The 25,940-nt window shown below is 47.2% G+C and overlaps 1 protein-coding gene and 1 pseudogene across 1 annotated transcript in view; both read left to right on the top strand.

Annotated features, from left to right (window-relative positions):
- The window catches only part of LOC121833801, a 31,046-nt gene extending 13,832 nt beyond the window's left edge, over window positions 1-17,214 (top strand). Inside the window, exon 5 of the mRNA XM_042287434.1 lies at window positions 17,134-17,214. Coding sequence (XP_042143368.1) covers window positions 17,134-17,214 — 81 coding nt within the window. The remainder of the gene's footprint in view (window positions 1-17,133) is intronic.
- Window positions 17,215-17,577: 363 nt separating this feature from the next.
- Window positions 17,578-18,088, top strand: LOC121833755 (annotated as a pseudogene).
- Window positions 18,089-25,940: the final 7,852 nt, after the last annotated feature.

The raw sequence follows: 25,940 nt of genomic DNA, 5'->3' as shown, positions 1-25,940 counted from the left end.
TCGGACAACGATTGCTTGGGCGGGAAGCACTTTGGATTGAATTCACGGACATTTGTGGTCATCAGATTTATTTGTTTTGTTCCAACATGAACGCCAGAAAACTGTCAAGTTGTGCGGACAACCTGTGGACTACGTTCAGCGCGTCTTCAAGCTCAAACGGCCGCCTGATCGTTCGAACTGTCGTCTGCTCTCTCAAACGTTTCTGCTTGTCGTCTGCTCTCTTAGACGACGCCGGCCGTAGATTAAATGTTGGCCCGGTACTTGCTATACGAAATAAGTGCAGGCCTCAAAAGACTTAAGTTTGAAGGTTGGTAAGTAGGCTCGATGTAAACAGTAAATACAAGGAGATGATCATTGTAATGAGTGACCATCACTGACTTGCTATGCCTAATTCACTTAGTCTGATTCTACTTGCGATTTTCAGTATCGACGTCGACTATCTCAGCTACGGTACAAGCTTTTGCAGCCCGAGCAGCGTCGCGACTGAAAATTGCGAGCGAAATCTTATCATGCGAATCAGGTTTTATCGTACATACCGCGGCGTCCACGCGGAATGAATCGCCACATGTCACATTATTCACGCGAAGTTTCGCGGTGTAACGAGTCTCGGTAATTTTGCTAACACCGCTCAAGTAGTCAGAGATCGCCAGGAAGACGTAGAATCAACAATTCGAACGCGAAAAAGGGCAGGGGGACTCACACCGACGCCGACAACATCGCATTTCAAAGGTTTGTTTATAGGCGACGGCGAGCTTTTTGCCCACACCCCCATCGCGCATGCGCGGCGCCGGTGGCGTCGGCTAGGGGCGCTCCGGTTTGTTTGTAAACATGAGTTGGTATATACGTAATGTACGGAAAGTTTCAATGAAAAAATGGCCGGTTCCTAGTAGTAGACGCTATTCACATCCATCCATTCACACGCTCTGTTGGCTGCAATCCTCTTCTGAAGCACGCACGCTCAGTTATGAAATCGGGTCCCCAACGGCTAGCTTTACAATCCGACGTGGATTGAGGGTTCGGTGATGGGTAGGTAATTATTGAGGCGAGAAAAACACGGTTACTATTTCTCTTCAGTGTACATCCTGCCCGATAAATTAAACTTACCTATCCACCAAAATTAGTTCAGTGTCACGTTCTTTATTGATGGACCGGCTTGCAAGTTGGCGACGGAAATTGAAGCTATGCCTGGGAATTCCTTAGCTGCTCAATGTTCATAAATGCGGAAGTTGTTGGACGCTTGTGTTCTTAAATTCTTGGTATTCTACTGATCTGCAGTCGTAACTCCCCATGAAAATACTTTCTCCCTTGTTTTGCCACAGCAAGAAAAGCACCAACGAATTCCAGTACATCCCAGGCAGCACACCAATATTGGTGCGACATTGGCTTAACATTGGCAGAGACCGGCCTCAATATCGGACAATATTGGAAGCCCTACCCTATCCAACGTTGGCCCAGTCATTGGTGCCAGTGTTGGGCCACTGTTCAGCCATCGTTCCAGCCAATGTTGGCCCGTTGCTAAACCATGGTTCCAACCAATGGTGGTCCCACATTGGCACAGACCGGCGTAATATTGGACTATACTGGAAGCGCGACCCGATCCGATGTTGGGCGTCATTGGTGCTCATTTTTCGCCCAGCAGGTTGCAAGTGAACTCGCCAAGTTGTTTGCAAAAAGGAAGATACACAGACACAAGGGATTGTTTTGAAATCTCCTAAAAGTTTATTACATACAGCGTATTCTGACAAGTACAAACTAAGCAGTTTGTAATATGTGAAGAGGTACTACTCAGCTGTTATACAATACAACTGAGAAGATTGCAAACCAAACAACAACCGGGGTAATTCTTGGGTAGTGTCCAGTCTCCCGGCAGCTGGCAGAATTTTTTCCCCGAAATTCTACCGGTAGTCGCCCCTCATTGGCGGTGCAATCAGTTCATCGAACGACATTTCATCGACAGATCGTTTTATCAACACGCGATGTTTCATAAAAAGAACTCAGAATAGCTTTTTTTTTCTTTTCTTTTTTTGCAATGAACTGCTGCAGACTTAAAGGAGCTGTGCAACGATTTTAACGTTGAAAGAATTGACATTTTCTGCTTTTGATATTGTTCACTGTGTCACAAATGGCAGAAAACACACCTCCTTTCATCGAAATGTTGCGATTCCGCCGCGTAACAGCGAGGCAAAACTTGGAATATTTCCCGACCTGCAGCCACGAGCGGCGGCCATGAGAAATAAGCGGCGTAACGTCACTTGGGTAGTTGTAAGAAAGATAGCAAGTTGTGCGAATACCTGCTCGATAAAAGGTAACTTTTTTTATAAATCTTGTCGTTCCAACATATATATAAATGCGTCAAAACCCTGGTATCATCGACAAAACTTTTATTATACGGAGTTTTAGTGGCGCCATCTATCCTAGGTCCACAAAACCGCGAACAGCCGCCAGAAGCCGGAGGTGGAGGGGGACAGCGCCGGACGGGCAAGGGCGGGTGGTCACGCGGTCGCGAGCGGATGAGTTCTCGCTGCTCGCTGATGGCTCTAAAGAGCGAAACACATGTACGACGAAACCGTCCGATCCGACGTCCGACCGCGCAATACGACGGTCGGAGGCGAGGGTTTTCAACGCTCTCCGATGCTACGAAAACCCTCGCCTCCGACCGTCGTATTGCTCGGTCGGACGTCGGATCGGACGGTTTCGTCGTACATGTGTTTCGCGCTAAAGCGCGAAACACATGTACGACGAAACCGTCCGATCCGACGTGCGGACTGCCGGAATGACCTTGGCGGGAGAGGGTTTTCGTAGCATCGGAGAGCGTTGAAAACCCTCGCCTCCGACCGTCGTATTGCGCGGTCGGACGTCGGATCGGACGGTTTCGTCGTACATGTGTTTCGCGCTAGCAGAGAGAACTTTTCCGGAACTCCGCGCCTACTCAAGTGACGTCACTGTGCACGTGACCCAGAAGACGATGCACGAGTTGAGAGGCGGCAAAAACCTGGATCTTTTTCATTTTTTTTTTAAATAAAAACTAGGGTATCCAGGCAAAATCTTTTTTCTGTAGTTCACTGCAGAAGTGTCAGGCATCAACTTCCACAATTATTTAAGCAAAGCCCTGAAATTGTTGCACAGCTCCTTTAACATGAAGCCGCGTGAAAGGGTGGGCTGGGGTTCGGTGAGCGCGTGCCTCAGGAATACACGCGCGTTGAAGTGCCCCTACAACGTGCGAGTCGCGTAACGAATGTCGAGGAAACGTTGCGCCTCAGGAATATATCACGCGCGACGAAATGCCCCCCAGCGTGCGATTCGCGCAATGAATGTTGATGAAACGTGAATGTTGACGAAACGTGTATTCACAAAAAGGTGGCCACGAAATGTGTTTTCGCGAAACGCAGGGAGAATAAGAAAGTCAGTATTCTACCTACAGTTGTGACCACTGATCTCAATGACAATTGCTGGATCGCGCTTCCCCGCTTGTTCGCTGCAGCGCAAGTGAAGCCACCGGGCTTCACTCGCTTGGGATACGATTTGCCGTTTTTGCTAGCCTTTGCTGCGGTTTTCCAGCGTGCTGACGACACGTTTTCTACTCGTTCGTCGTCATTCGCCGAAGAAGTTTTTTGAAGACTCTGTGTATTGTTGAGACTTTCCGTTGTGAACACGTGGAAAATTTTACGAAAGTGCAGTGTCGCAGGAAAAAGGCACAACGCGTCGAAAGGAAGGGCTGGCGGCGTGTTCAAAGCATCCTTGGCACGCCGAAGTGCCGTGTCTCTGTGCCTTCGCACGCTTGGATACCGACCAAGAACCGACGCCGTGTGTATGTGTTCAGCGAGTGCAATGTGCGTGAAGCTGTTCGTGCCTCTGGATCAGCGTCTTTTCCCCTCGCGGTTTAGGAACGAGCTTAATCCAGCGTCCACTAGCGACGGAAGATGGGGAGAAGGTACGTCTTTTTTTCGTCCTTAGACGATTTACACAATACCGTGCACAACAGCTCCTCATCACTGATCAGTGCCGGCTTATTATCAACCTACGCGACTCGCCTAATTGTAATTGGTCAACAGATTGCACACGACCATATCGGCCGCGCTTCAAAGATTTTCATTCTCGCCGTCTTGTACTTTTGCTTTCGAAAACCCCCCTGGCTCCACGTACAACGTTGCCCTATTCGTGCTCCCACGGAATCTATTAGAGTAGATTTGGGACATAGCCATGGTTAATATAGTACATAAGAATACGTACAGATCTCCCCCTTTTATTGATAGCAACTCACCGGAACAGCTGGACGATCCAGAACTCCGTGGCCGATATATATAAATGATCTAAGGGCATCTACGCGCGAAACACGTTCAGAACTTTGGCGCGGCGTCAATTCTTGACCGGTATCCAAGCGTGCGAAGGCACAAAGATGCATCACTCGGCGTGCCAAGGAAGCTTTGATCACGCCGCGACACCGGCGACACGTTTTCGACGAGTTGTACCTTTTGATACGGCTTCACGCACATTGCACTCGCTAAACACATTCACACGGCGTCGGTTCTTGGTCGGTATCCAAGCGCGCGAAGGCACAGAGACACGGCACTTCGGCGTGCCAAGGATGCTTTGAACACGCCGCCAGCCCTTCCTTTCGACGCGTTGTGCCTTTTTCCTGCGACACTGCACTTTCGTAAAATTTTCCACGTGTTCACAACGGAAAGTCTCAACAATACACAGAGTCTTCAAAAAACTTCTTCGGCGAATGACGACGAACGAGTAGAAAACGTGTCGTCAGCACGCTGGAAAACCGCAGCAAAGGCTAGCAAAAACGGCAAATCGTATCCCAAGCGAGTGAGGCCCGGTGGCTTCACTTGCGGGAGCGGCAAGCGCGATCCAGCAATTGTCATTGAGATCAGTGGTTGTGACATTATTTCAGACAGATAATGGCAGGCGACTGTCGGTAAGGTTGCGGGAAAATTATCCTCCCGGTTGGCAAGAGATAGGCACTGCCTAATTCTAGAGGTCATCCGGAAGAGTACCCGTAGAAGAACGGACAGTGATTACCAAGTAGGTTGCAGCGCACTTACGTTAAAAATACCGGACTTGAAAGATGTAATCCGATGTACAGTCGGGAGCAGAAGTTTGCGGGGCACGGGAGCGCGTGCCGAAATGCATCGCCGCGCCGTCCGACGGCGCGCCGACGCACTAAGGAGCCGCGCTTTGCGCATGCGCGACTTTCGTGCTCTCTATCATGTCCCTTTCGCTCGGTTCCCTCCGACGCACTCCTGATAACAGGAGTCGGCGCCAGGGGCTCGAGTTAGCGCTTCACTGGCTGTCATGCTGCGCGTCTGCTTCAGCCGCCACAGCCGCCGCGCTTTGTGACGGAGCTCGCGTTGGGGGGGGGGGGGGGAGGGTAACCAAGAGCTTCGTCACCCAGCGCGGTTGCTGATGCAGCTGAAGAGGACGCGAGGCATGACAGCCAGCGAAACGGCAACTTGCGCCCCTGGCGCCGACTCCGGTTATCAGGAGTGAGTCGGACAGAAGCGAGCAAAAGAGACATGACTGCCAGCACGAAAGGCGCGCATGCGCAAAGCGCGGCTTTTTATTGCGGCGGCGCGTCCTTGCACGGCGGAGCGATGCCTTTCGGCACGCGCTCCCGTGCCCCGCAAACTTTTGCTCCTGACTGTACATGTCGACACGGGCACTGCAGAACCAACCACTCAAACACAAAAACTAGAAGGAAGTAATCCGTGAAGTTTCGACACGATGTAGCACACGCTGCCATTTGCCGAACCAAACACTAAACGATTCACAAGAATGTCTTGGGCTTCTTTGAAGAAATCGATACGGGTACCGGTAGGACTTTTCGAACGAGATACCATTCACGACAGAAGCGAAATCCACAGCACGCTCGCAGGCCGCATCACACGCGAAACTAGGTCCGGTCTTCGCAGGCAGGGTTGCCAGGTGCTTGAACTCCAACCCGCCAAACGTCTACGAGATATAGCCCAAAAATAGCCAAATGTCGATCCAGAAAAATAGCCCAAAAATAGCCCAAAAATAGCCCCCAAAAATTTATCATTTGAAACGTTTATTTTGAGCAGAAAAGACAGATAATACGTTTTTATCCATCAAATGCCCCAGAAATGGCGTCCCTTGCACGTTCGGCGAACTTCCTGAAACGCTCGTACAAGCGCATGACAACATACCTTCCACTGTATTGGGATGCTTACTATCGGGGCATGGTGACCAGAATGCAGTGTTGGAGGTAACGCGTTACTAGTAACGACGTTACTGGTAACGCGTTACATTTTTTGCTAACGCAGTAACGTACTCCTTACTATTCTGAATGACTAACGACTAAAGTATTTCCGTTACTTTTTTTACGGTATCGGCTGCCAAATTACGTTACTCGTTACTCGTTACTTTTGACCAAAACTGGTGTAATCCTGCACGAGCTTATCTCAAGCTCCTGCACGAGCTTATCGCTGCACGGAACCAGCACCCGTCACTGTAAAGTTAAAAAAAAACTCACTTCTGGAAGGCGAAAAAAACCTTCGACTACCAGCTAATTCCGTTCATCCTCCTTTTTCTTTCATAGTGTCACCACCCACAAGGCTTAAACGAACGACTGCGTTACAGCCCCCTCCCCTCCCTCCTCTTCCACCCCCCCTCCCCCGCTTTGTGCAGCAGAGGTGGACAGCGGGAGGGGGGGGGGGGGGGGGGGGAGGGGCGTGGAGAGACATCCGTTTACAACAGTGGACAACTAGTCGCGAAGCGATTCGCTCATTTCTCTAGTTTCAAAAAAGAAAGAAAAGAAACAGCCTTTGTGGAATTTTTTTATCCTCGCTCTCCCTCTCGCTGCCTGAAAGTTCCTGACCCACTTTCGTGCACAGAAGAATCTTTCGCTTGATTAGTCTTTAATTCCCCAAGGTCATGAGAAAAAAAGTTTTAAACCTGGAAAGAAAACTTACAAACGTGAAACCTCTTTTTTTTCACAGAAAAACTAAGAGCTACTGCTGGTAGGAGGCAGCAAGTGATTATAGCCACTGTGCTGGTAACCGGTGTCCTGTTCCAGATATTGAAGTAAATCTGTCTCTGGTAATATTATGAACCCGACTGTTACTAAAACCGGCGTACAGATGAGGAGTGTTGGTTGGCTGGTTGTGTTACAGCAGTCCCCGTTCGCATGCTGTAGTTTATAAAAGCCGATTGACTAACCTCTCCGACACATTCTGCGTGTGAGATGGACATGAATAACGAAACTCGTCGCCATGGCCAGCAGCTCTGAATGAAATGTATCAACTAAAGGAGACAGAATCAGGTAATTTACAGTTTCAATGCGTATTCTGCATGCCGAAAATTAAGCTGCTTCGCGCCTCAAAGCACTATGAAACCACTCTGTAAACGTCTATCTTTATCGAAGCTTGTTTAGGAGGCTTATCATACATCTCTGCCAAACATATGTACTCAAACACAAAAGTAACGTGAAAGTAACGTTCGTTATTTTTGAAAAGTAACGGTAACGGTATTTCGTTACGTTTGTGAAAGAGTAACGTAGCTCAATAACGCGTTACTTTTTACCAAAGTAACGAGTAACGCTATTTCGTTACTTTTTTTCAGTGACGGGCACAACACTGCCAGAATGACGTCACGGAAGAACTATGCAGAATTTAACACAAAGTATAGGTGCACGCCAATCAACAGACAACCTAAAGTATGCGCAGAACAGGTGCTTTTAAGGCCGCAAGGAATCGCGCCGTCACTTGTTGAAATGGAGGAATAACAGCCCATGCTTGCATCCGGACAAAATTCGGAGGTAAACTATTGCACAAGGCGCGCAAAAAGAAGACGAATTTGTTTGCTGTCGCAAACTTATCAGGGTTAAGGGACTGAAGCGCCAAATGTTCGCGTAACTTGCTCTAAAACATACATTCGAACCTATAAACCCAAGTGCTTTCAGGCATTTTGGTTCCAGCGAATCCCGGACAAAAGCTCACCGGACAAAAGCTCACCGGACAGAAGCTCACCGGACAAAAGCTCACCGGACAAAAGCTCACCCATCCTTTCACAGACCCGGACAAAAGCTCACCCATATTTGCACTGACCCGGACAAAAGCTCACCACGAGAAAATTTCATGTTGGTCTTAACACGAGTGCGAACAACTTAGGTGCATGCGTGCGGCACAAGAAGGCAACGATAAATTAAATCTGACAGGCGCATGGTTTGTTGATTTTAATAGAAACAAGTTTATTTATCAATTGGTTAGAAGCGAATGCAGTCCCCCACTAGCTCCAGCTGTCTTGGTAGATCTCGATGTACATGCAAGCTCTCGCAAATATTCCGAAGACGATTCTGCAGGTGCAGAGTAATTTTTCGCACCCGCTTTACTGTAGGCTGACCTCTCCGGGCTTTTGTTAATGTCGTGGCAACGAGCGCCTGATTTTGCTGTAGGTATTCAATCAGCCTCAAGACGCTTTGATGGGCGTGGCCGACGAGCTTCTAGAACCCGGTACTCTATCTTTCGCAGGTGTTCATCCGGTCTTTATCTTGAAGAGTGGTGTTCTACATATTCCACCGTACCGGGGGAAACTCCCGTCGCCGTCGGCGCAGAGTCAGGCGAAGGGAAGAATTCGCTCTGGGTGTCGCCGCAGATGGAACAGAAGCATAAAGAAAGCGGCCGTTGACATACGCGCAATCAAAGTAGTCCAGCAGGTAGCCGATGTCACCGGTAGACTTTTCCCTGGTGGTTAGTTCTTGTGGAACAAGCTGTGGTGGAAGGAACCCGAGCCTATCTAAAATCCCGCACAATTTTCTAAATTGGTCATCTGTCTTGTACTCTTCCAAAAGGCCGAAATCCCGTTCTTTCAAAGTATTTTTTAAAAAAAATTCGTAACTCAATGGTGGATGATCGAGGTACAAGTTCTCCTAAAAATTGTCCAATGTCCATTGCGTCCGCCCTTTATTTCAGCCCGTGTTTCGCCCGGGTATGAAAAAAAAAAAGAAATCGAGGTGAGCTTTTGCCCGGGTTTGTCGAAAAACGGGTGAGCTTTTGTCCGGGTCTGTCAAAAAACGGGTGAGCTTTTGTCCGGTGAGCTTTTGTCCGGTGAGCTTCTGTCCGGTGAGCTTTTGTCCGGTGAGCTTTTGTCCGGTTACCGGTTCCAGCACAGGTCAGAAATCGCCCAATGCACAGGTCAGAAATAGCCCAACACTAGCCAAATAGACAACTACCATTTTTTCCCGCCAACTTCAAATAATACTAGCCCAATTTGGCTATTTATAGCCCAACCTGGCAACCCTGTTCGCAGGCATTCCGGGTTTGTCAACGGCTAATGCGTCATCCGTCAAACCACGTGACTACGCTTCTGCCGTTACCTGCACACAGGGAGCGGATTCAAGCGATAAAAAGTATACGGTTCATTGGTCCGGCGAGTACGCGCCGTCTACCACGCTTTCAGGTTAGGGAGAGAGAGAAAAAGAGAGAAGGAGTAAAAGGGAAGCAGGCCAGAACGGGGGTGCGCTTACAAAAGCTAATCTTCAGGGGCATCTCAACAATGAACACAACAAGAGGATTTGTCACTTGTACCCAAGGTTGATAGTGCAGTGGATGTTATGCGTGGCCTTGGGCTTTAGGCAGGTTCCGTGCTCTGCCTTATCACGAGCTTCGAGTCTGTAGTCACGTGGCGCTAACCGGAGACACGATTGGCCTGAAACACGCATAGCGTCTACCCTGCTGTCAATACCGATTGAACAGGACAGCTCTTTGAAGGCCAGCTTTTGAACTTCTAAAGAAGCTGTCCAGCCCAAAAGTGATTCTAAACGGGGCAAGTTTGAAGGCACTATGTTGAGTAGGATGTTGTTGTGGGATGTTGTCAAAAGAGTTGATTGAAGTCTTTGTGAGGCATATCTTCTGCTAGAACCTTTTCACTTGGAAACGTTGGGAGTGTCCGCTTCTTTTGTGATAGAGTGGAACCTGTAAAGTCACGGTGCAGAGGACAAGTCGTATGTGATTAGTTGATGACGACGAGAACGAACTATATAAGAGGAGGTTGTTGAAATAAACTTGTAGCTGAGTTTGAGACCTGTCTGTTTTTTCTGTTACTTCTGCTCTTCTAAAAAAAACCCCAGTCTCAGGGTAAACGACGAAATGGTTGACTTCCACCAGCTAGCCTGTACTTTGACTCTTTTCTCGTTACTATGTTTTACGTCGTATAACCCACATTATAATTTAGAATGAAGAACTAAGCGCGACTATTTTCTGCGCACGATGTCCACAAATATATATATATATATATATATATATATATATATATATATATATATATATATATATATATATATATCAATAAATTTAAAATTATTTGTACACTGTTAGGTTCGCGTTTTTAAACTTCAAATTTTTTACGAAAAAGTTACACATCGAAGACATTACTGACAGCACATCGTCCGACTTTCAACACACGATGAATCGCCGACGCTCACAGACAGAAGGTTGCGATGCTGCGCGAACGGTTTCTGAAAGATGCTGCGTAGGGTACGCCGGGCGCAACGGCTTCGCGAACGTTCGAAGGGCAAAGGATTCGGGACGACAAAGTAGCGTCTTGCTACTTCAGTAAGCTAACGGGGCTCGAGAGTTCCACGCTCACGTTTCCTCAGAGCGAGGGCGGCCGGCCAGATCGAGGCGCAGTATTCTCTCCCGCCGCGATTGCTACGTCGTGGCTCTGCCTAGTGCCTACACTGATGACATGTGCACTGGCAGTCGAAGCAGCCCTCTCGAGACTTCATTCGAGTCTAATAGGCAACTTTATAGCGCGATAGACTCTCGTAAAACTGAGAGTAGAAGTCACTTCGGTTGCGGCGTAAGCGGCGGCTTTATGTTTGTTGACACCTGCGTCGACAATAACGAAATATGCACAGAAACATTAAATATAAAAAATACAGCACGCAGAAAGAAATACAAACATGACTGGGGCACGGATATATGCATTACGCTACGTAATGCATATACATACAAAATACACTGGAAAAGACAAAAATAATTAAATCTAAAAACCTGAATTAACTACTAGGTAAGGCAATGCGAAATGAAAGCAGCCAGCAAAAAAAAAAAAAAAACAACAACAAAAAAACCTGCAATTGTCCTATAGGCAGCTAAGGACGTATTTTTGATTGCGGTTATAAAGCACCGGTGACGTACACCCTATAAATTTGGCTAAATAAAATTCTCACCCGAGCGAGCGCATGATTAACTCTTTTCCACTTTCCTACCTCTGCAATGCAAAAAAGAGGGTCGCGGGTCTATAGCCTAGGCGACACAAATATCGATAAGCCATTGGCTATGGCAGCACAATATTGACCAGCCTATACCAAGACATAACAAATATTGGAAAACTATTGGCGTTGACAGTTTAATATTAACCAGCTTAAGCCAGCGTATATTCAATATCGGAAAGCCATTGGCTCTGACAGACCAATAATGTACAGGTTATGCCGGCGTATATCCAATATTAAAAAGCTATTGGCTTTGACAGTCCAATATTGGACAGCTAATGCCGATGTATAGCCAATATCAGAAAGCCAGTGGCTTCGACAGTCCAATATTGGACAACTTATGCCGGCGTATATCCAATATTGGAAATATATTGGCTTTGACAGTCCGATGTTGACCAGCCTATGCCAACGTATCACCAATATTGAAAAACCATTGGCTTTGATAGTCCATTAATGTCCAACGTGATTACAATAATGGGAAACATATGGCTCAGTTGGGCAATTGTTGGGCCATTCTTTGCCACATAAAATCCAATGTTGGCCCAATACTGTGTGCTGCCTGGGATGCTTTGACAATTGTACCACCGCGGTGTGGACAACAAAAATCAAGATAATATAAATCGTGATTTAAATCATAATTCATATAGCACCGATTAGGCTACAATGATTTAAATTGCACCGTTTAGACTGTAATGATTATAATCACACTTTTACCACAAAGTAATACTGTAATATTTTCTCTTTAACATTTGTCTGTCAGTGTTTGCTTCACATGGGCATTTAGTTTGTATTTGAACAAAATAATGATCAAGCAGGAAGGATTTATTATATCAGACAGCAATTAAAAACACGTCTAGTGATAAAGAGTCACCAATTTCTAGATTAAGTGATTTCAATCATGAACGTTTGAATTAAATCAAATAAATCTGGTTTAAATCAGACAAATTTTATAATTACTTCATTTTTTTAAATACTGATTTGTTTTCCACTTAGACCACAAATAACAGTTATTTAAGCTTAAGAATGATTGCTGCTAAGAATACGACCAAATAAACGAGGGACAAAATTTCCGACAATTTCACTTTCCAACGGCTTAAGATTGGTTGATCTTTCTATGGCGTCCATTTCAACTGTTCGTTTAAATTCTTCCCATTCTCCGGTCATCTCGCTCTCGCAGATGTTCCCTAAATTTGCAATCCGTGTATTTATCTTGTCATTAAATACCTCGCCGTCAAGGAGCTTGTAGTTCATTTTCAAGTTGTGCCAATTAAATCGGTGTCGGTCTTTTCTTTTTGATCCTTACCCGAAAGTCACGAGGCAGTGGTCACTAAAGCACACCTGCTCGCGACACTACAGTGTTCACACAGCGGAACAAGCTGAACTGACACGTATGCTCTGTCTAGCCGTGCGTGGCTGGTTCCTTGGAAATGGGTGAACTGCACGCCCTTCGTGCCCTTTCCGCAGTGTGCCACGTCCTCCAAGTAATGCTCATTTACCAGTTCATTTCAGACGTCGCCACTGCTATCCCTCCGGCGACCATGAGGGTCCTGTCTTCAGGAGCACATGTACTGTTGAACTCCTCCACCACCACAAGCAGTCGCTCGCACATTAAATATTCCGATATACTTAAAAAAAATGGCATCGTTCCGTCTCTACGCTTGGTGCGCAGATACAGATTATACAAAACTTTTGATCTGAAAAGCATGTATCACAATACACGACTCTCCCATCTTCACGTGAAGCAACATTCTCAACAATAATACCTAAAGAATTTTTCAAAACAATGCATACACCATTTACGCTTACGCATACATCGTATCGCGACTCAAATTGGTGCACCATCTGCTCGGTCTGCTCCTCGCTCTCAATCTTGGTTTCCTGGACCATTATCACGTCGAGGTCGTTTTTCAAGAACAACCTTCTGAGCTGGCACTGCCTTCGCCTTGCTGACAATCTTATCACGCTGAGGGTAACCATGCGCAGTGCGAAATTCCAGGCGTCGCAGTGCCTGCTCGCTGGAGGCAGCACTGCTTGCAAGCAGTGCTGCACAAAACACACACACAAAAACGCACACATACACAGGCACGCACGCGCACGCACGTGCATGCGCACGCGCACGTACACGCACACGCACACACACACACACACACACGTGAACCTCGAGTTATTTCGGCTCAAAAGTGCGCCGAAATAACTCGAGGGCATGCCTTGGAGCAAATAGTAGTAGTTTTGGACCACGTGTAGGCAAGAAAGGAAAAAAATAAAACCTCAGTAGATTCTGTGGTATTATCACTGAATCAGGAAGCTTCTGAAAAATCAGTAGATTTACTGATAAATCAGTAGGAGTGGCAACAATGAAGTGAAGGCTTTGAGAAGCAGGAAATCAAAGGAAGCGTTTCTGAGCCAATGGCCCAGTATGTCACCTTTCACGCGCAAAGCTAGCCGCAAATGGCACCTTTTACACCGCAAAGCTAGCCAACGGCACCTTTTACACTTCGGTCCCGTGCATTGGCTGCCGCGCGTCGACCAGGCTCCCATTCGCCGGACACGCAGCGCCATGGGGTGGCCAGTCATTGAAACTGACGCTGCGCGTCAGTTTCAGCAACCGGCCACCTTATGGCGCTGCGTGCCCGTTAGCGCCTGGTCAGCGCCAGTTAGCGCGCCAACACGCGGAGAGCAAGAATGATGTACATGCTTTCGCATTCACAACTCATATGAAGTGCTTAGGTGTACCTCGCGTCTTTTTAATGCGAAAGAATTAACTGTCTCATGGAGCAAGCCGACGCCATCAGCTTTGCAACCGTGCCAAACGGCACCTTTAATCCTGAAACCAGGCGGAAACCTAGCCAACGGCACCTTTTAATATTCGGTCCCATTGGCTGGCGCGCGTCGACGAGACTCCCATTGGCCGCTGTGCGTTAGTTTGTGTGGTGTCATCCTGACTGTGTTATCACACTGTTGTGTTATCACTGATCACCGCATTCGCTCGCCTCTTATTGGTTGTACGGCGCGTGGCAATATATATGGCGCATAGAATAAACCAAGAGGTTCGTTCTGCTCGGAGCTACGTTGCTGACTGTTCTTTCCTCGTACCGCAAGACACACAACAGTTTGAACGATCACTCACTTGATGGCGCTGCGTGTCCGCGAGGCAGCGGCTCCACCGTTCCACGCCCAAGGTCAGCGCGTTGTACGCCGCTGATTAAAGAAGGGAGTGAAGAGCGGTGGGTGCGTGCTTTCGCATTCGCAACTTATAAGAAGTGCTTGTACCTCGAGTCTTCTTTACTGGGACAGCAGTCAAAACCTGTCATGGCTATCTTTCCTGATGTTACGTCAGAGCTTCCGCTGTTCCCAACCAAACCGCTTTGTGTTTTGCGGGTGGAATCTGAGCATTTCAGCTCTGTTTAAAATTGAATTACTGTGTGGCGGAGAATTAAAAAATCGAGTATTGTGTGGATGATATTCTGGCGGCGGCGAGTGACGGCCGGACAAAGATGCAATCTCTCCTTTACACCCTTGTAGTGATCGGAAGCAGGCAAGATTACACAGCATCAGTCAGGCCGCTGTTTCAAGACTGATCGCTACAGCCAATAGACCGATCTCACTAAGTGTTCCACGCATGCGTGACGCCGCCATAACTGTAGTTCATAGGATGCAGACGCCAGTTCACGAGACAGCTCATGCCGCCTCGTGCTCTGCTCGTGCAGACCTCCAGCGGGGTTGTCGCACGTGCAGAAAGACTACAGGTCCCACGATGCATGGCGGCAGCGGTGGCGTACTCGAACTAGCTGGTGAGATCGGTCTATTCACCAAGAGTTGTTTTCAACGAGGGAGAAGGAACGACCCGCTGACATCCACGTGATCCTGCCTTATAGAGGCCTGTTCATACATGCAGCGGAACGCACAAGCATAGCGCTGACCTCGCGCTAAACGCGTCCTGACGGGAGCGTTCACCACCTTTGTATCGCATCGTCAAATCTTTTGCTCATGGCCAAGGAGGTTATACACCAACTCATGTTTACAAACAAACCTGAGCGCCCATAGCGGACGCCACCGGCGCCGCGCATGCGCGATGGAGTGTGGGCAAAAAGCTTGCCGTCGCCCATAAACAAACCATTGAAATGCGATGTTGTCGGCGTCGGTGTGAGTCCCTTTGCCCTTTTTCGCATTCGAATTGTTGATTCCACGTCTTCCTGGCAATGCCTGACTACCTGAGCGGCCTCAACGAAATTACCGAGGCTCGTTACACCTCAAAACTTCGCGTGAATAATGTGACATGCGGCGATTCATTCCGCGTGGACGCCGCAGAATGTAAGTACGCTAAAGCCTGATGCGCATCATGAGATTTCGCTCGCAATTTTCAGTCGCGACGTCGCTCGGGCTGCATAAGCGTGAACCGTAGCTGAGATGGTTCACGTCAATACTGAAAATCGCAAGCAGAATCGGACCAAGTGAATCAGGCATAACTAGTCGGTGATGGCCACTGGTAACAATGATCAACGTCTCCTTGTATCTACTGCTTACATCGAGCCTGCTTACCAACCTTCAAACTTAAGTCTTTTGAGGCCTGCACTTCTTATTGCAAGTACCGGGCCAACATTTGGTCTGCCGGCCGGTGCTGTCTAAAAGAGCAGACGACAAGCAGAAGCGTTTGAAAGAGAATACGACAGTTCAAACGATCAGGCGGCCGTTAGAACTTGAAGACGCACTGAACGTAGCCCGCAGGTGGTCCGTACAATTTGACGGTTTTCCGGCGTTCATGTTCGAACAAAACAAATTAATCTGATGACCACTAGTATTCGTGAATTCAACCCAAAGTGCTTCCTACCCAAGCAGTGGCGTCCCAATTTGTCTTTGAGTGGGGGGCAAATCAGACCGCCCCCCCCCCCCCCCCCCACGGGTTGGGGGGGTTGTGCCCATGGTATCTCTTAGGCGCCGACGGACAGTATTTGCCCTGCCCAGTGGCGGCTGTTTCAAGGGGGGGGGGGGGGGGGGGGGGGCAAAACACATGCTTTGCCCCCCACTCTGAGAACTGGGGGTGCAAGCGGCCCCGTTGCCCCCCCGGTTGGTACGCCCATGCGCACAAGCAATCGTGGTCTGACGGCGTCTGGTTTTCCATTTTCACGGCACATATCCACGTTCTCGGACGAACTGAGCACATGAAAGCTGATCTTCAAAATTCTCGACTATTTTGATACAGCCCCATTCGCGGCGTTTTAACGAGAAGGCAGGCTTTTTCAGGTTCCTATCAAAACAACGCAGGAATAAACGTTTCACATGGGGGCTTCCGCCCACAGCCCCAGACCGGAAGTGCGCCCGACGTGTCACCACCGCGCCGTGACGTAACAGAGATGAGTTCGTGTATAAGTACTAAGAGGGGGCAGGTTGCAATATGTGTGAAGCTATAGTCATAAAAAGTTTAAACGATGTTGTGCCCAACGTGACCCCAGATCTCTCTGGCAATTGGTGCGCGTGACATGTCACGTGCGAGATGGACTGTTGATTGTAGTAGGATTCCTTGCAGGCTTGCGCGCGCTCCGTCCGGTAGGTTTTAACAGATCGAAGGCTAGACATGAAGCAAGCAGCTCCGTCCGGTAGGTCACATGCTGGGCCAATAAGTGAGGAGGGTAAGGAGGAAAATGAGAAAGAGGCGAGGCGTGAAGGGAGCTTGGCTTGTGGAGGCTACACGGCTGATGTCATGCTCCCTCCTACCCTTCTAATCTCCTCACTCATGGGAGACAATAAGTAGCTGACAACACGTGAGCAGTGCTACATCAGCGCTTCGTTGCAGGTGAGAACCGGCCTTTAAGTTGCCTGCTACAGTGGCAGCGGCCTCCTGGCGGCACCGGCGGCGAGTGATGAGACAAGGATTTAATCTCTCCTGTACGCCCTTGCAGGTTGGTTACTCTTTATCACTGCCGCTGCTGGTGCCCGAGTGCGTCTCTGTTGATCACGCGATTGCACACGTAGATGACTAAAACTTTGGGTAAAAATGCCAGAAAGAGATACTCGATCGATGAGGAACCATCGATTTCTTGTGCTGAATGTGAGTGTTCGTATCAATCCGGGTCATGCACGGGAGTGTCTGAAGCGACGCTGAAGACGAAAAGCGAGGCGTACCTTAATGCATGGAAATGTCCAGCTTACCAGGTGACGCAAAAGGGGGTAAACAAAAAGCCAGGCAAGACATGTCTGTGCTGTTAGCAAATATGAATGGGAAACTGGATGACCTGTCGGGATCGAAACGTCGGTTCAGCTAATGTCTGATCAATACCATAGCATCCTAAGCCACATCAAAGAACACTGCCGTGAGCTAAAGAGTAAAGAAATGCGTCGAAGCAATCGAGGAAAGTGAGAAAAAAAAACGCAGCTAAAGCAACCGAAGCTCCAAGTGAATGACCTCAAGTGATGAAGCAGAAAGCTTAACTTAGAATTCCACGGCATCCCGAAAACTGAAGGTGAAGGCTTGATAAGCAAATTAGCAAAGTGAGCAAGATAGCAGAAAAGTTGAAAATGTCTGAACTGTCTCAAAGTGACGCCACAGCTATCCATGGATTGCCGTCAAAACCTGATAAAATTCAGAGAATCATTATCAAGTTTGCATCGGAGACAACAAGGGACGCCTGGTTGGACGGGAGTGCTAGGTTGAGAAACACTGGTATCGATGCCTACGTTAGCGAAAGCATGACGACGTATAAAGGAAGCTGCTGACCAAGACAAAAGAATGGGTGAAAGGGAAAGGCTTCTTGTATGTCTGGCGCAGGAACATAACGTTTGTTTGTCAGGCGAAGGGATAGCGAGCGCTTTTTCATCGTCAAGAACGAAGACGATTTGCTCGCGCTTGTCTCTTAGTTCTGCTCACGTGAATATGACGCATCAGATATTACACGACGGATTCGCCCTATCTACTATTTACTGATTTGAAACAACACGTTAGCTTAAGTTCCAATATTTCACAACAGGCTTTTCATTTAAATGTACGTTCTGCAAAGAACAGGGTCATTGACCTCGAATGTTTTCTGGACAGTTTGAAATTTCTTTCGGTGTACGTTAACTGAAACTTGGTATTCTGATGAAGGGGACGTTTTTCAATTGCCATCCTACAATGCCTATTGTTTAAATCGCACCACTACTCGTGGTGGGGGAGTGTGTGCACTAATAAAAGAAGGCACGGTCTGTGAAGTGTTATCTTGTTTTTATCTCTAGCGAGTATGAAAGCAAAGTGGAAAGTTGAGCCAGTTGGTTCATGGTTCTTCAAATAATTAAAAGCGCCGAAAAAGACAAGGACAAAGAAGTGGAACGACGCAAGGCGCATTGCCCCTTGTGTCGTTCCACTTCTTTGTCCTTGTCTTTTTCGGCGCTTTTAATTATTTAAAGAGTATGAAAGTTTTTCTTTGCTGACAGATAATACGTTTGTTTCTTTAGTTTACCGTCCACCTGATGGCAACATTCCGAATTTCCTTGCTTTCTTTGGCACTCTCCTGCGACTCTGTAGCGACAAGTTAACTGTGATAATTGAAGGTGATTTTAACATTAACATGCTACTTAATACCATAGCTAAAAAATATTTATATTTTCTGCTTGCAACGTATGACTGTTCATCTGAAAACCAAACCAACTAGAATCACGAAAAACACGGAAACCGTTATCGATCTCTTTATCACAAATGTTGACAACCTTGTGTGATTAGAGGCATTTTAAATTATATTATAAGTCACCATTTGCCAACTTTCTTTTGCATAACCGGCAAGCGATGCCATAAGAATAATAAAAAGTCCATCAGTCGTTTTCAAGATATGACGCTTGATACCTTGAGAACTTTCGTGAAGGCATTAGAAGCAAAAATTGGACTGACGTTGTTAATGAAACAAACCCTGATGTGGCGTACAATATTTTGGTGGACAGGTTTAAAGAACTGAATGCATCAGATATTTAAAACATAAAAAAATAATTCGTAAGCCCTGAATTACTTCAGACCTTTGATCGAGAAAGTTAATATAAAAAATCGATCGTTCGAAACATTTAATAAACAAAAGATCAGACGGATCTAAACAATTTCAAATTATATAGACATAGGCTAACAAAGGAACTTCAAAAGGCAAAGGCGTATTACTATCATAGGAACGTGAGCTCGTCAAGTGGACGGGTTTGTGTTTTTGGAAAATTATAAATTCAATCCTACAATGTGGCTAGTGTCATGATGGTGTGGAAAAGCTTTGTTTAAATGGCACTGAAATTACAGGTGTTTCTATAGTTAACGCGTTTAACGATCATTTTGTAAACTTAGATACAAACGCATATAGTAATAAAGCATGTTCATACATGGAAAAAAGAATGAGGGTTTTGTTTTTCTAGATCCGGTTATTGACACCGAGGTGTTTTCGGTGTTTATGAATAAAACAAAAAAAAAAAACACTACGAGTAGAGGTGTGCATGATATCCAGATTAAGCCGGTAAAATATGTACTAGACATTATAACACCTCATCTAACACATATTTTCAACTTATGCGTACCGACAGGAATATTTCCTGTGCGTATGTAAGTAGCCAAGGTTTTCGTTCAGCACAAGAAGGGAGATAGGTATGACATTAATAACTATAGACCTGTGCCAATACTGCCAGTCTTTTCAAAGGGACTTGAAAAACGTTATTCATACCCACTTGCCCAACTTTTTTGACAAACATAAGCTAATTACGGGATCCCAGTTTGGATTTAGAAAGCACCAATCAATTGAACTTGCCTTACTTGAAGAGAAGGAATTAATTCGAAGGAATCCCGAGAAATTAAAACTAGTGCTTGGTATTTACATAGACTTTACTATGGCCTTTGATTTTTTAAACCATGAACTATTAGTGAAAAAAGTGAAAGCCGTTTACAACTCCCTGTAACGCCGAATTGGAGCGCAGCTCTTGAGGAGGAGGAGTGAAGGGTACTGAGGGGAGGGTAGACCCCTCCTCCTTCTCCTCCTCCTCCCCTCATTCTTTAATATGCTCCGGGGGGGGGGGGTCACGTGACCTCGGGGGGGGGGGGGTGGGGGGGGTGTCACGTGACTTCGGGGAGGGGGGTCACGTGACCTCGGGGAGGCGTGACCTGGGGGTCACGTGACCTTGGGTGTCACAGGGGGGTCACCTCAAGGTCACGTGACCCCCAAGGTGACCCCCACGTGACCTCAGGGGGTCACGTGACCTGGGGGTCACGTGACCTTGAGATGACCTTGGGAGGGGTCGTGACCTTGGGGAGGAGACCACGTGACCTCAGAGGGGTCACGTGACCTCAGAGGGGTCACGTGACCTCAGGGGGGTCACGTGACCTTGTGGGTCACGTGACCTCAAAGGGTCACGTGGGGTCATCTTGGGGTCACGAGACCTTGAGATGACCTTGGGAGGGGTCACGTGATCCCAAGATGACCCCACGTGACCCCCAAGGTCACGTGACCTTGGGGGTCACGTGGCCTTCAGGGGGTCACGTGACCTTGAGATGACCTTGGGAGGGGTCACGTGACCTGGAGGGGTCACGTGACCTTGGGGGTCACGTGACCTTGGGATGACCTTGGTTACGCCGACGGCGACGCCGACGCCGCTCAAGCCGGGAACGGGCCCCTAAGAGCTGCGCTCTAAAAGCTAGAATGTTATGGAATTCGTGGACAAGCTTTAACTCTTCTTCAATCCTACCTTGGAAACCGCAAACAATACGCTTGTAATAATTTCATTTCGCAATAATAAAAAAAACGGTAATATCGTGTGTACCGCAAGGCACTATTTTAGGACCTCGTCTTTTTTAAGTTTATGTCAATGATATTGTGAACATTGACCAGACTACTAAATTTGTGATATATGCTGACAATACGACGCTTCTTTTTACTGCTGATGAGGCACATCAACTTATCTATAGCCAATTCACAGAGATAAATTATGAGTAAGGACTCAGACTGATAGAAACGCTTTACAAATAAATCCCAATAAACCAAAAGTCACATTATTTAGGCCGAGAAATAAAGTTATTTCTCCCTTAGGACACATTTATATAAATTCAGTAAATATTGAATTGGTTGACTCATTCAAAACGCTTGGCGTTGTGCTTTCACAAAAGATGCCTTGGGACCATGATATTGAGCATTTAAAAATAAATTAGCAAATGCTGTAGGTCTGGTATATCGGAATGGATATATATTTCCGAGGTCAGTTAAAGTATTGTTATAAAAATCTAAATGGTTTGCGCATTTCATTTCATTTATTTCGGCTCAAGAGACACGGGGGTGCTGCAGATAGGCCGAAGGCCCATACAAGATGGCCTGCAACACCCGAACCAAAAAAAAAAAAAAAAAAAAGGGGGGAAGGGGGTAAGGGTTACAGTCACCTGGTTTGGGGTACTACCACGGCAAAAAATCTTAAGGTAATACACTTACTCCAAAGACGAATGTTACGTACAATTGCAGCCGCCTCGGTCGCTCCGAGGCGAGAGCGCCGGCCTACGGATCCCCATGTGGCGGGTTCGAATCCCGGCCGAGGTGCCCGCAATCTGACGGAGGCTTATTGCGGAGAAGGCGCCGTGTAACCGAGCTTTCGTTTTGAGCTTTCGGTTGCACGTCAAAAGATCCCCAGGTGGCCCAAATTAATCCCCAGTCCTCCGCTGGGGCGTGCCAGATGCCCGTCGTTGGTTTGGCACGTAAAACCCCCATATTTGACTTTGACGTGCAATTGCTAATGTGCCGTTCTGCTCTCGTACAGAAAACCTTGTTCAGAATGTATAACATATTAAGTATCCACAAAATGTATAATTACAGGCATTCTACAAATTATAAACACGAAATGTTCAGTAACCGCAGTTGCACAATTGGTTAAAGGAGCTGTGCAACAACTTCAGGGCTTTGCTTAAATAATTGTGGAAGTTGATGCCTGACACTTCTGCAGTGAACTCCAGAAAACAGATTTTGCCTGGATACCCTAGTTTTTACTTTAAAAAATGAAAAAGATCCAGGTTTTTGCCACCTCTCAACTCGTGCATCGTCTTCCGGGTCACGTGCACAGTGACGTCACTAGAGTAGGCGCGGAGTTCCGGAAAAGTTCTCTCTTTAGAGCCATCAGCGAGCAGCGAGAACTCATCCGCTCCCGACCGCGTGACCACCCGTCCTTGCCCGTCCGGCGCTGTCCCTCCCCCTTCCGGCTTCTGGCGGCTGTTCGCGGTTTTGTGGACCTAGGATAGATGGCGCCACTAAAACTCCGTATAATAAAAGTTTTGTCGATGATACCAGGGTGTTGACGCATTTATATATATGTTGGAACGACAAGATTTATAAAAAAAGTTACCTTTTATCGAGCAGGTATTCGCACAACTTGCTATCTTTCTTACAACGACCCAAGTGACGTCACGCCGCTTGTTTCTCATGGCCGCCGCTCGTGGCTGCAGGTCGGGAAATATTCCAAGTTTTGCCTCGCTATTACGTGGCGGAATTGCAACATTGCGATGAAAGGAGGTGTGTTTTCTACCATTTGTGACACAGTGAACAATATCAAAAGCAGAAAATGCCAATTCTTTCAACGTTAAAATCGTTGCACAGCTCCTTTAAAACCAACGCGTTCCCAATCATCAATTTCGCAACCTTGAATACTGGAATTTACCTACTTGCGGATTAAACCTAGGGAAAGAAATGTTATCCTATAAACCAACTCATGTTTACAAACAAACCGGAGCACCCCTAGCGGACGCCACCGGCGCCGCGCATGCGCGATGGGGGTGTGGGCAAAAAGCTCGCCGTCGCCCATAAACAAATCTTTGGAATGCAATGTTGTCGGCGTCGGTGTGAGTCCCCCTGCGCTTTTTAGCGTTCGAATTGTTGATTCTACGTCTTCCTGGCGATGTCTGACTACTTGAGCGGCGTCAGCGAAATTACCGAGGCTCGTTACACCACAAAACTTCGCTTGAATAATGTGACATGTGGCGATTCATTCAACGTGGACGCCGCAGTATGTACGCTAAAGCCTGATTCGCATGATGCGATTTCGCTTGCAATTTTCAGTCGCGACGGCGCTCGGGCTGCAAAAGCGTGAACCGTAGCTGAGATGGTCGATGTCGATACTGAAAATCGCAAGCAGAATCGGACCAAGTGAACTAGGGATAACAAGTCGGTGATGGTCACTGGTAACAATGATCAACATCTCCTTGTATCTACTGTCTACATCGAGCCTGCTTACCAACCTTCAAAGTTAAGGCTTTTGAGGCCTGCGCTTACTTCTTATCGCGAGTACCGGGCCAACATTTGGTCTACGGGCCGGCGTCGTCTAAAAGAGCAGACGACAAGCAGAAACGTTTGAAAGAGCAGACGACAATTTGAACGATCAGGCGGCCGTTTGAACTTGAAGACGCACTGAACGTAGTCCGCAGGGGGTTCGCACAACTTGACGGTTTTCTGGCGTTCATGCTGGAACAAAAGAAATAAAACTGATGACCATAAGTATCCGTGAATTCAACCCAAAGTGCTTCCCGCTCAAGCAATCGTTGTTCGACGGCGTCTGCTTTTCCTTTTTTACGGCACATATCCAGATTCTCGGACGAACCCAGCACGTGAAAACTGACCTTCAAACCTTTCTCGACACTTTTGGTATGGCCCCAGTCGCGGCGTTTTTACGAGAAGGCAGGTTTTTGTCTGGTTCCTTTCAAAACAACGCAGGAATACACGTCTGGCATGGGGACTTCTGCCCACAGCCCCAGACCGGAAGCGCGACCGACGCGCCACCACCGCGCCATGACGTCATAGAGTTGAGTTTACAAATAGGGAGCCTTCATCCGTGTGCGCGTATGAAGGCTCCCTATTTACAAACGAACCAGAGCGCCCCTAGCGGACGCCACCGGCGCCGCGCATGTGCAATGGAGTGTGGGCAAGAAGCTCGCCGTCCGTCGCCCATAAAAAAACCATTGAAATGCGATGTTGTCGGCGTCGGTATGAGTCCCCCTGCCCTTTTTCGCGCTCAAATTGCCGATTCTACGTCTTCCTGGCAATGTTTGACTACTTCAGCGGCCTCAGCGAAATTACCGAGGCTCGTTACACTGCAAAACTTCGCATGAATAATGTGACATGCGTCGATTCATGGACGCCGCAGAATGGACGCTAAAGCCCGATTCGCATGATGAGATTTCTCTCGCAAATTTCAGTCGCGACGTCACTCGGGCTGCAAAAGCGTGAACCGTAGCTGAGATGGCCGACGTTGATTCTGAAGTTCGCAAGCAGAATCAGACGGACCTAGTGAATCAGGCATAACAAGTCGGTGATGGCCACTGGTAACAATGATCAACATCTCCTTGCATCTATTGTTTACGTCGAGCCTGCTTACCAACCTTAAAACTTAAGTCTTTTGAGGCCTGCACTTACTTCTTATCGGAAGTACCGGGCCAACATTTGGTCTACGGGCCGGTGTCGTCTAAAAGAGCAGACGACACTTCGAACGATCAGGCGGCCGTTTGAACTTGAAAACGCTTTAAACGTATAGTCCGCAGGTGGTCCGTACAACTTGACGATTTTCCGGCGTTCATGTTGGAACAAAAGTAAATTTGATGATCACAAGTGTCCGTGAATTCAACCCAAAGTGCTTCCCGACCAAGCAACTGTGGTCCCACGGCGTCTGGTTTTCCCTTCTCACGGCACATATCCCGTTCTCGGACGAACTGAGGACGTGAAAACTGACCTTCAAACCTTTCTCGACTTTTTTTGGTACAGCCCCAGTCGTAGCTAGCGTTTTGACGGGAATGTAGGTTTTCGTCTCGTTCCTTTCCAAACAACGCACGAATACACGTCTCAAATGGGGACATCCGCCCACAGCCCCAGACCGGAAGTGCGCCCGACGGGCCACCACCGCGCCGTGACGTAACATAGTTGAGTTCGTGTATAAATTACCTAAACTGCTTAATTTGTTTACTCTCAGTGATGCTCACTTAGATACCACCAACATGAAAGAATTGCGGGCGTTGATGTGCCATTTTATTATAGCCGACTAATGCTTTTGGTGTGTGTGTACGTGTGCATTTTTCAGTTCTCTAGCCGTTTCGTGTGGCTTTTTCTCACGGCCTCCACCATTGTAAATGGGAAATAAAGATGTTATTTTTATATATTATTATTATTATAAAAGCAATGGCAGTACAATTTAATTGTTTCCTGAAAGACAAATTGACCGGACAATCCCTTCGCATGTATCCCCTATTCCCCTTCAACCGTTTGCAACAAGCCTAATGTAAAATCATAGTTATTATAATGTACGCTAGAGGTTTAAGTGGCGCTAGTGTGCTGACGCAAGTTGAAGCAGACAACAACCAGTCGAAAATTGACTTCCGGTAATGCATTTCTATGAGAAAAAGTGAGTGCATTTTCTCCCTGCGCTCGATCATGAGAGCAAATATCCCAAATAATTTGTACATACTAAGTAGCTTGGAACATTTCTCAGTCAGGCCGTTGAAACAATTGGTCAGTTACGGCGTTTTTCTTTCAAATTAACCGGATTAAAAACGGTGCTAAAACGGCTTAGTATGTGTATTTATGTGCACTGTCGGACACTGTTAGCGCGAACATGACGTCGGCGCTTTTCAGCATGAGGGATATATGTGCCAAACGAACGAAGAACATCTGGAAATTAAGGGAGACGGCAAGAACTACAGTAACTACCCGTGCATGTACGATCAAAATAAATCGAAGGCCACGTAATCTATTACGACTTT

This window comes from Ixodes scapularis, unplaced genomic scaffold (assembly GCF_016920785.2).
Source record: "Ixodes scapularis isolate PalLabHiFi unplaced genomic scaffold, ASM1692078v2 PGA_scaffold9__187_contigs__length_104089568, whole genome shotgun sequence".
In the NCBI taxonomy this organism is placed as follows: Eukaryota; Metazoa; Arthropoda; class Arachnida; order Ixodida; family Ixodidae; genus Ixodes; species Ixodes scapularis.
The sequence above is the reverse complement of the archived record's forward strand: the minus strand, read 5'-3'. Positions and strand labels throughout refer to the sequence as shown.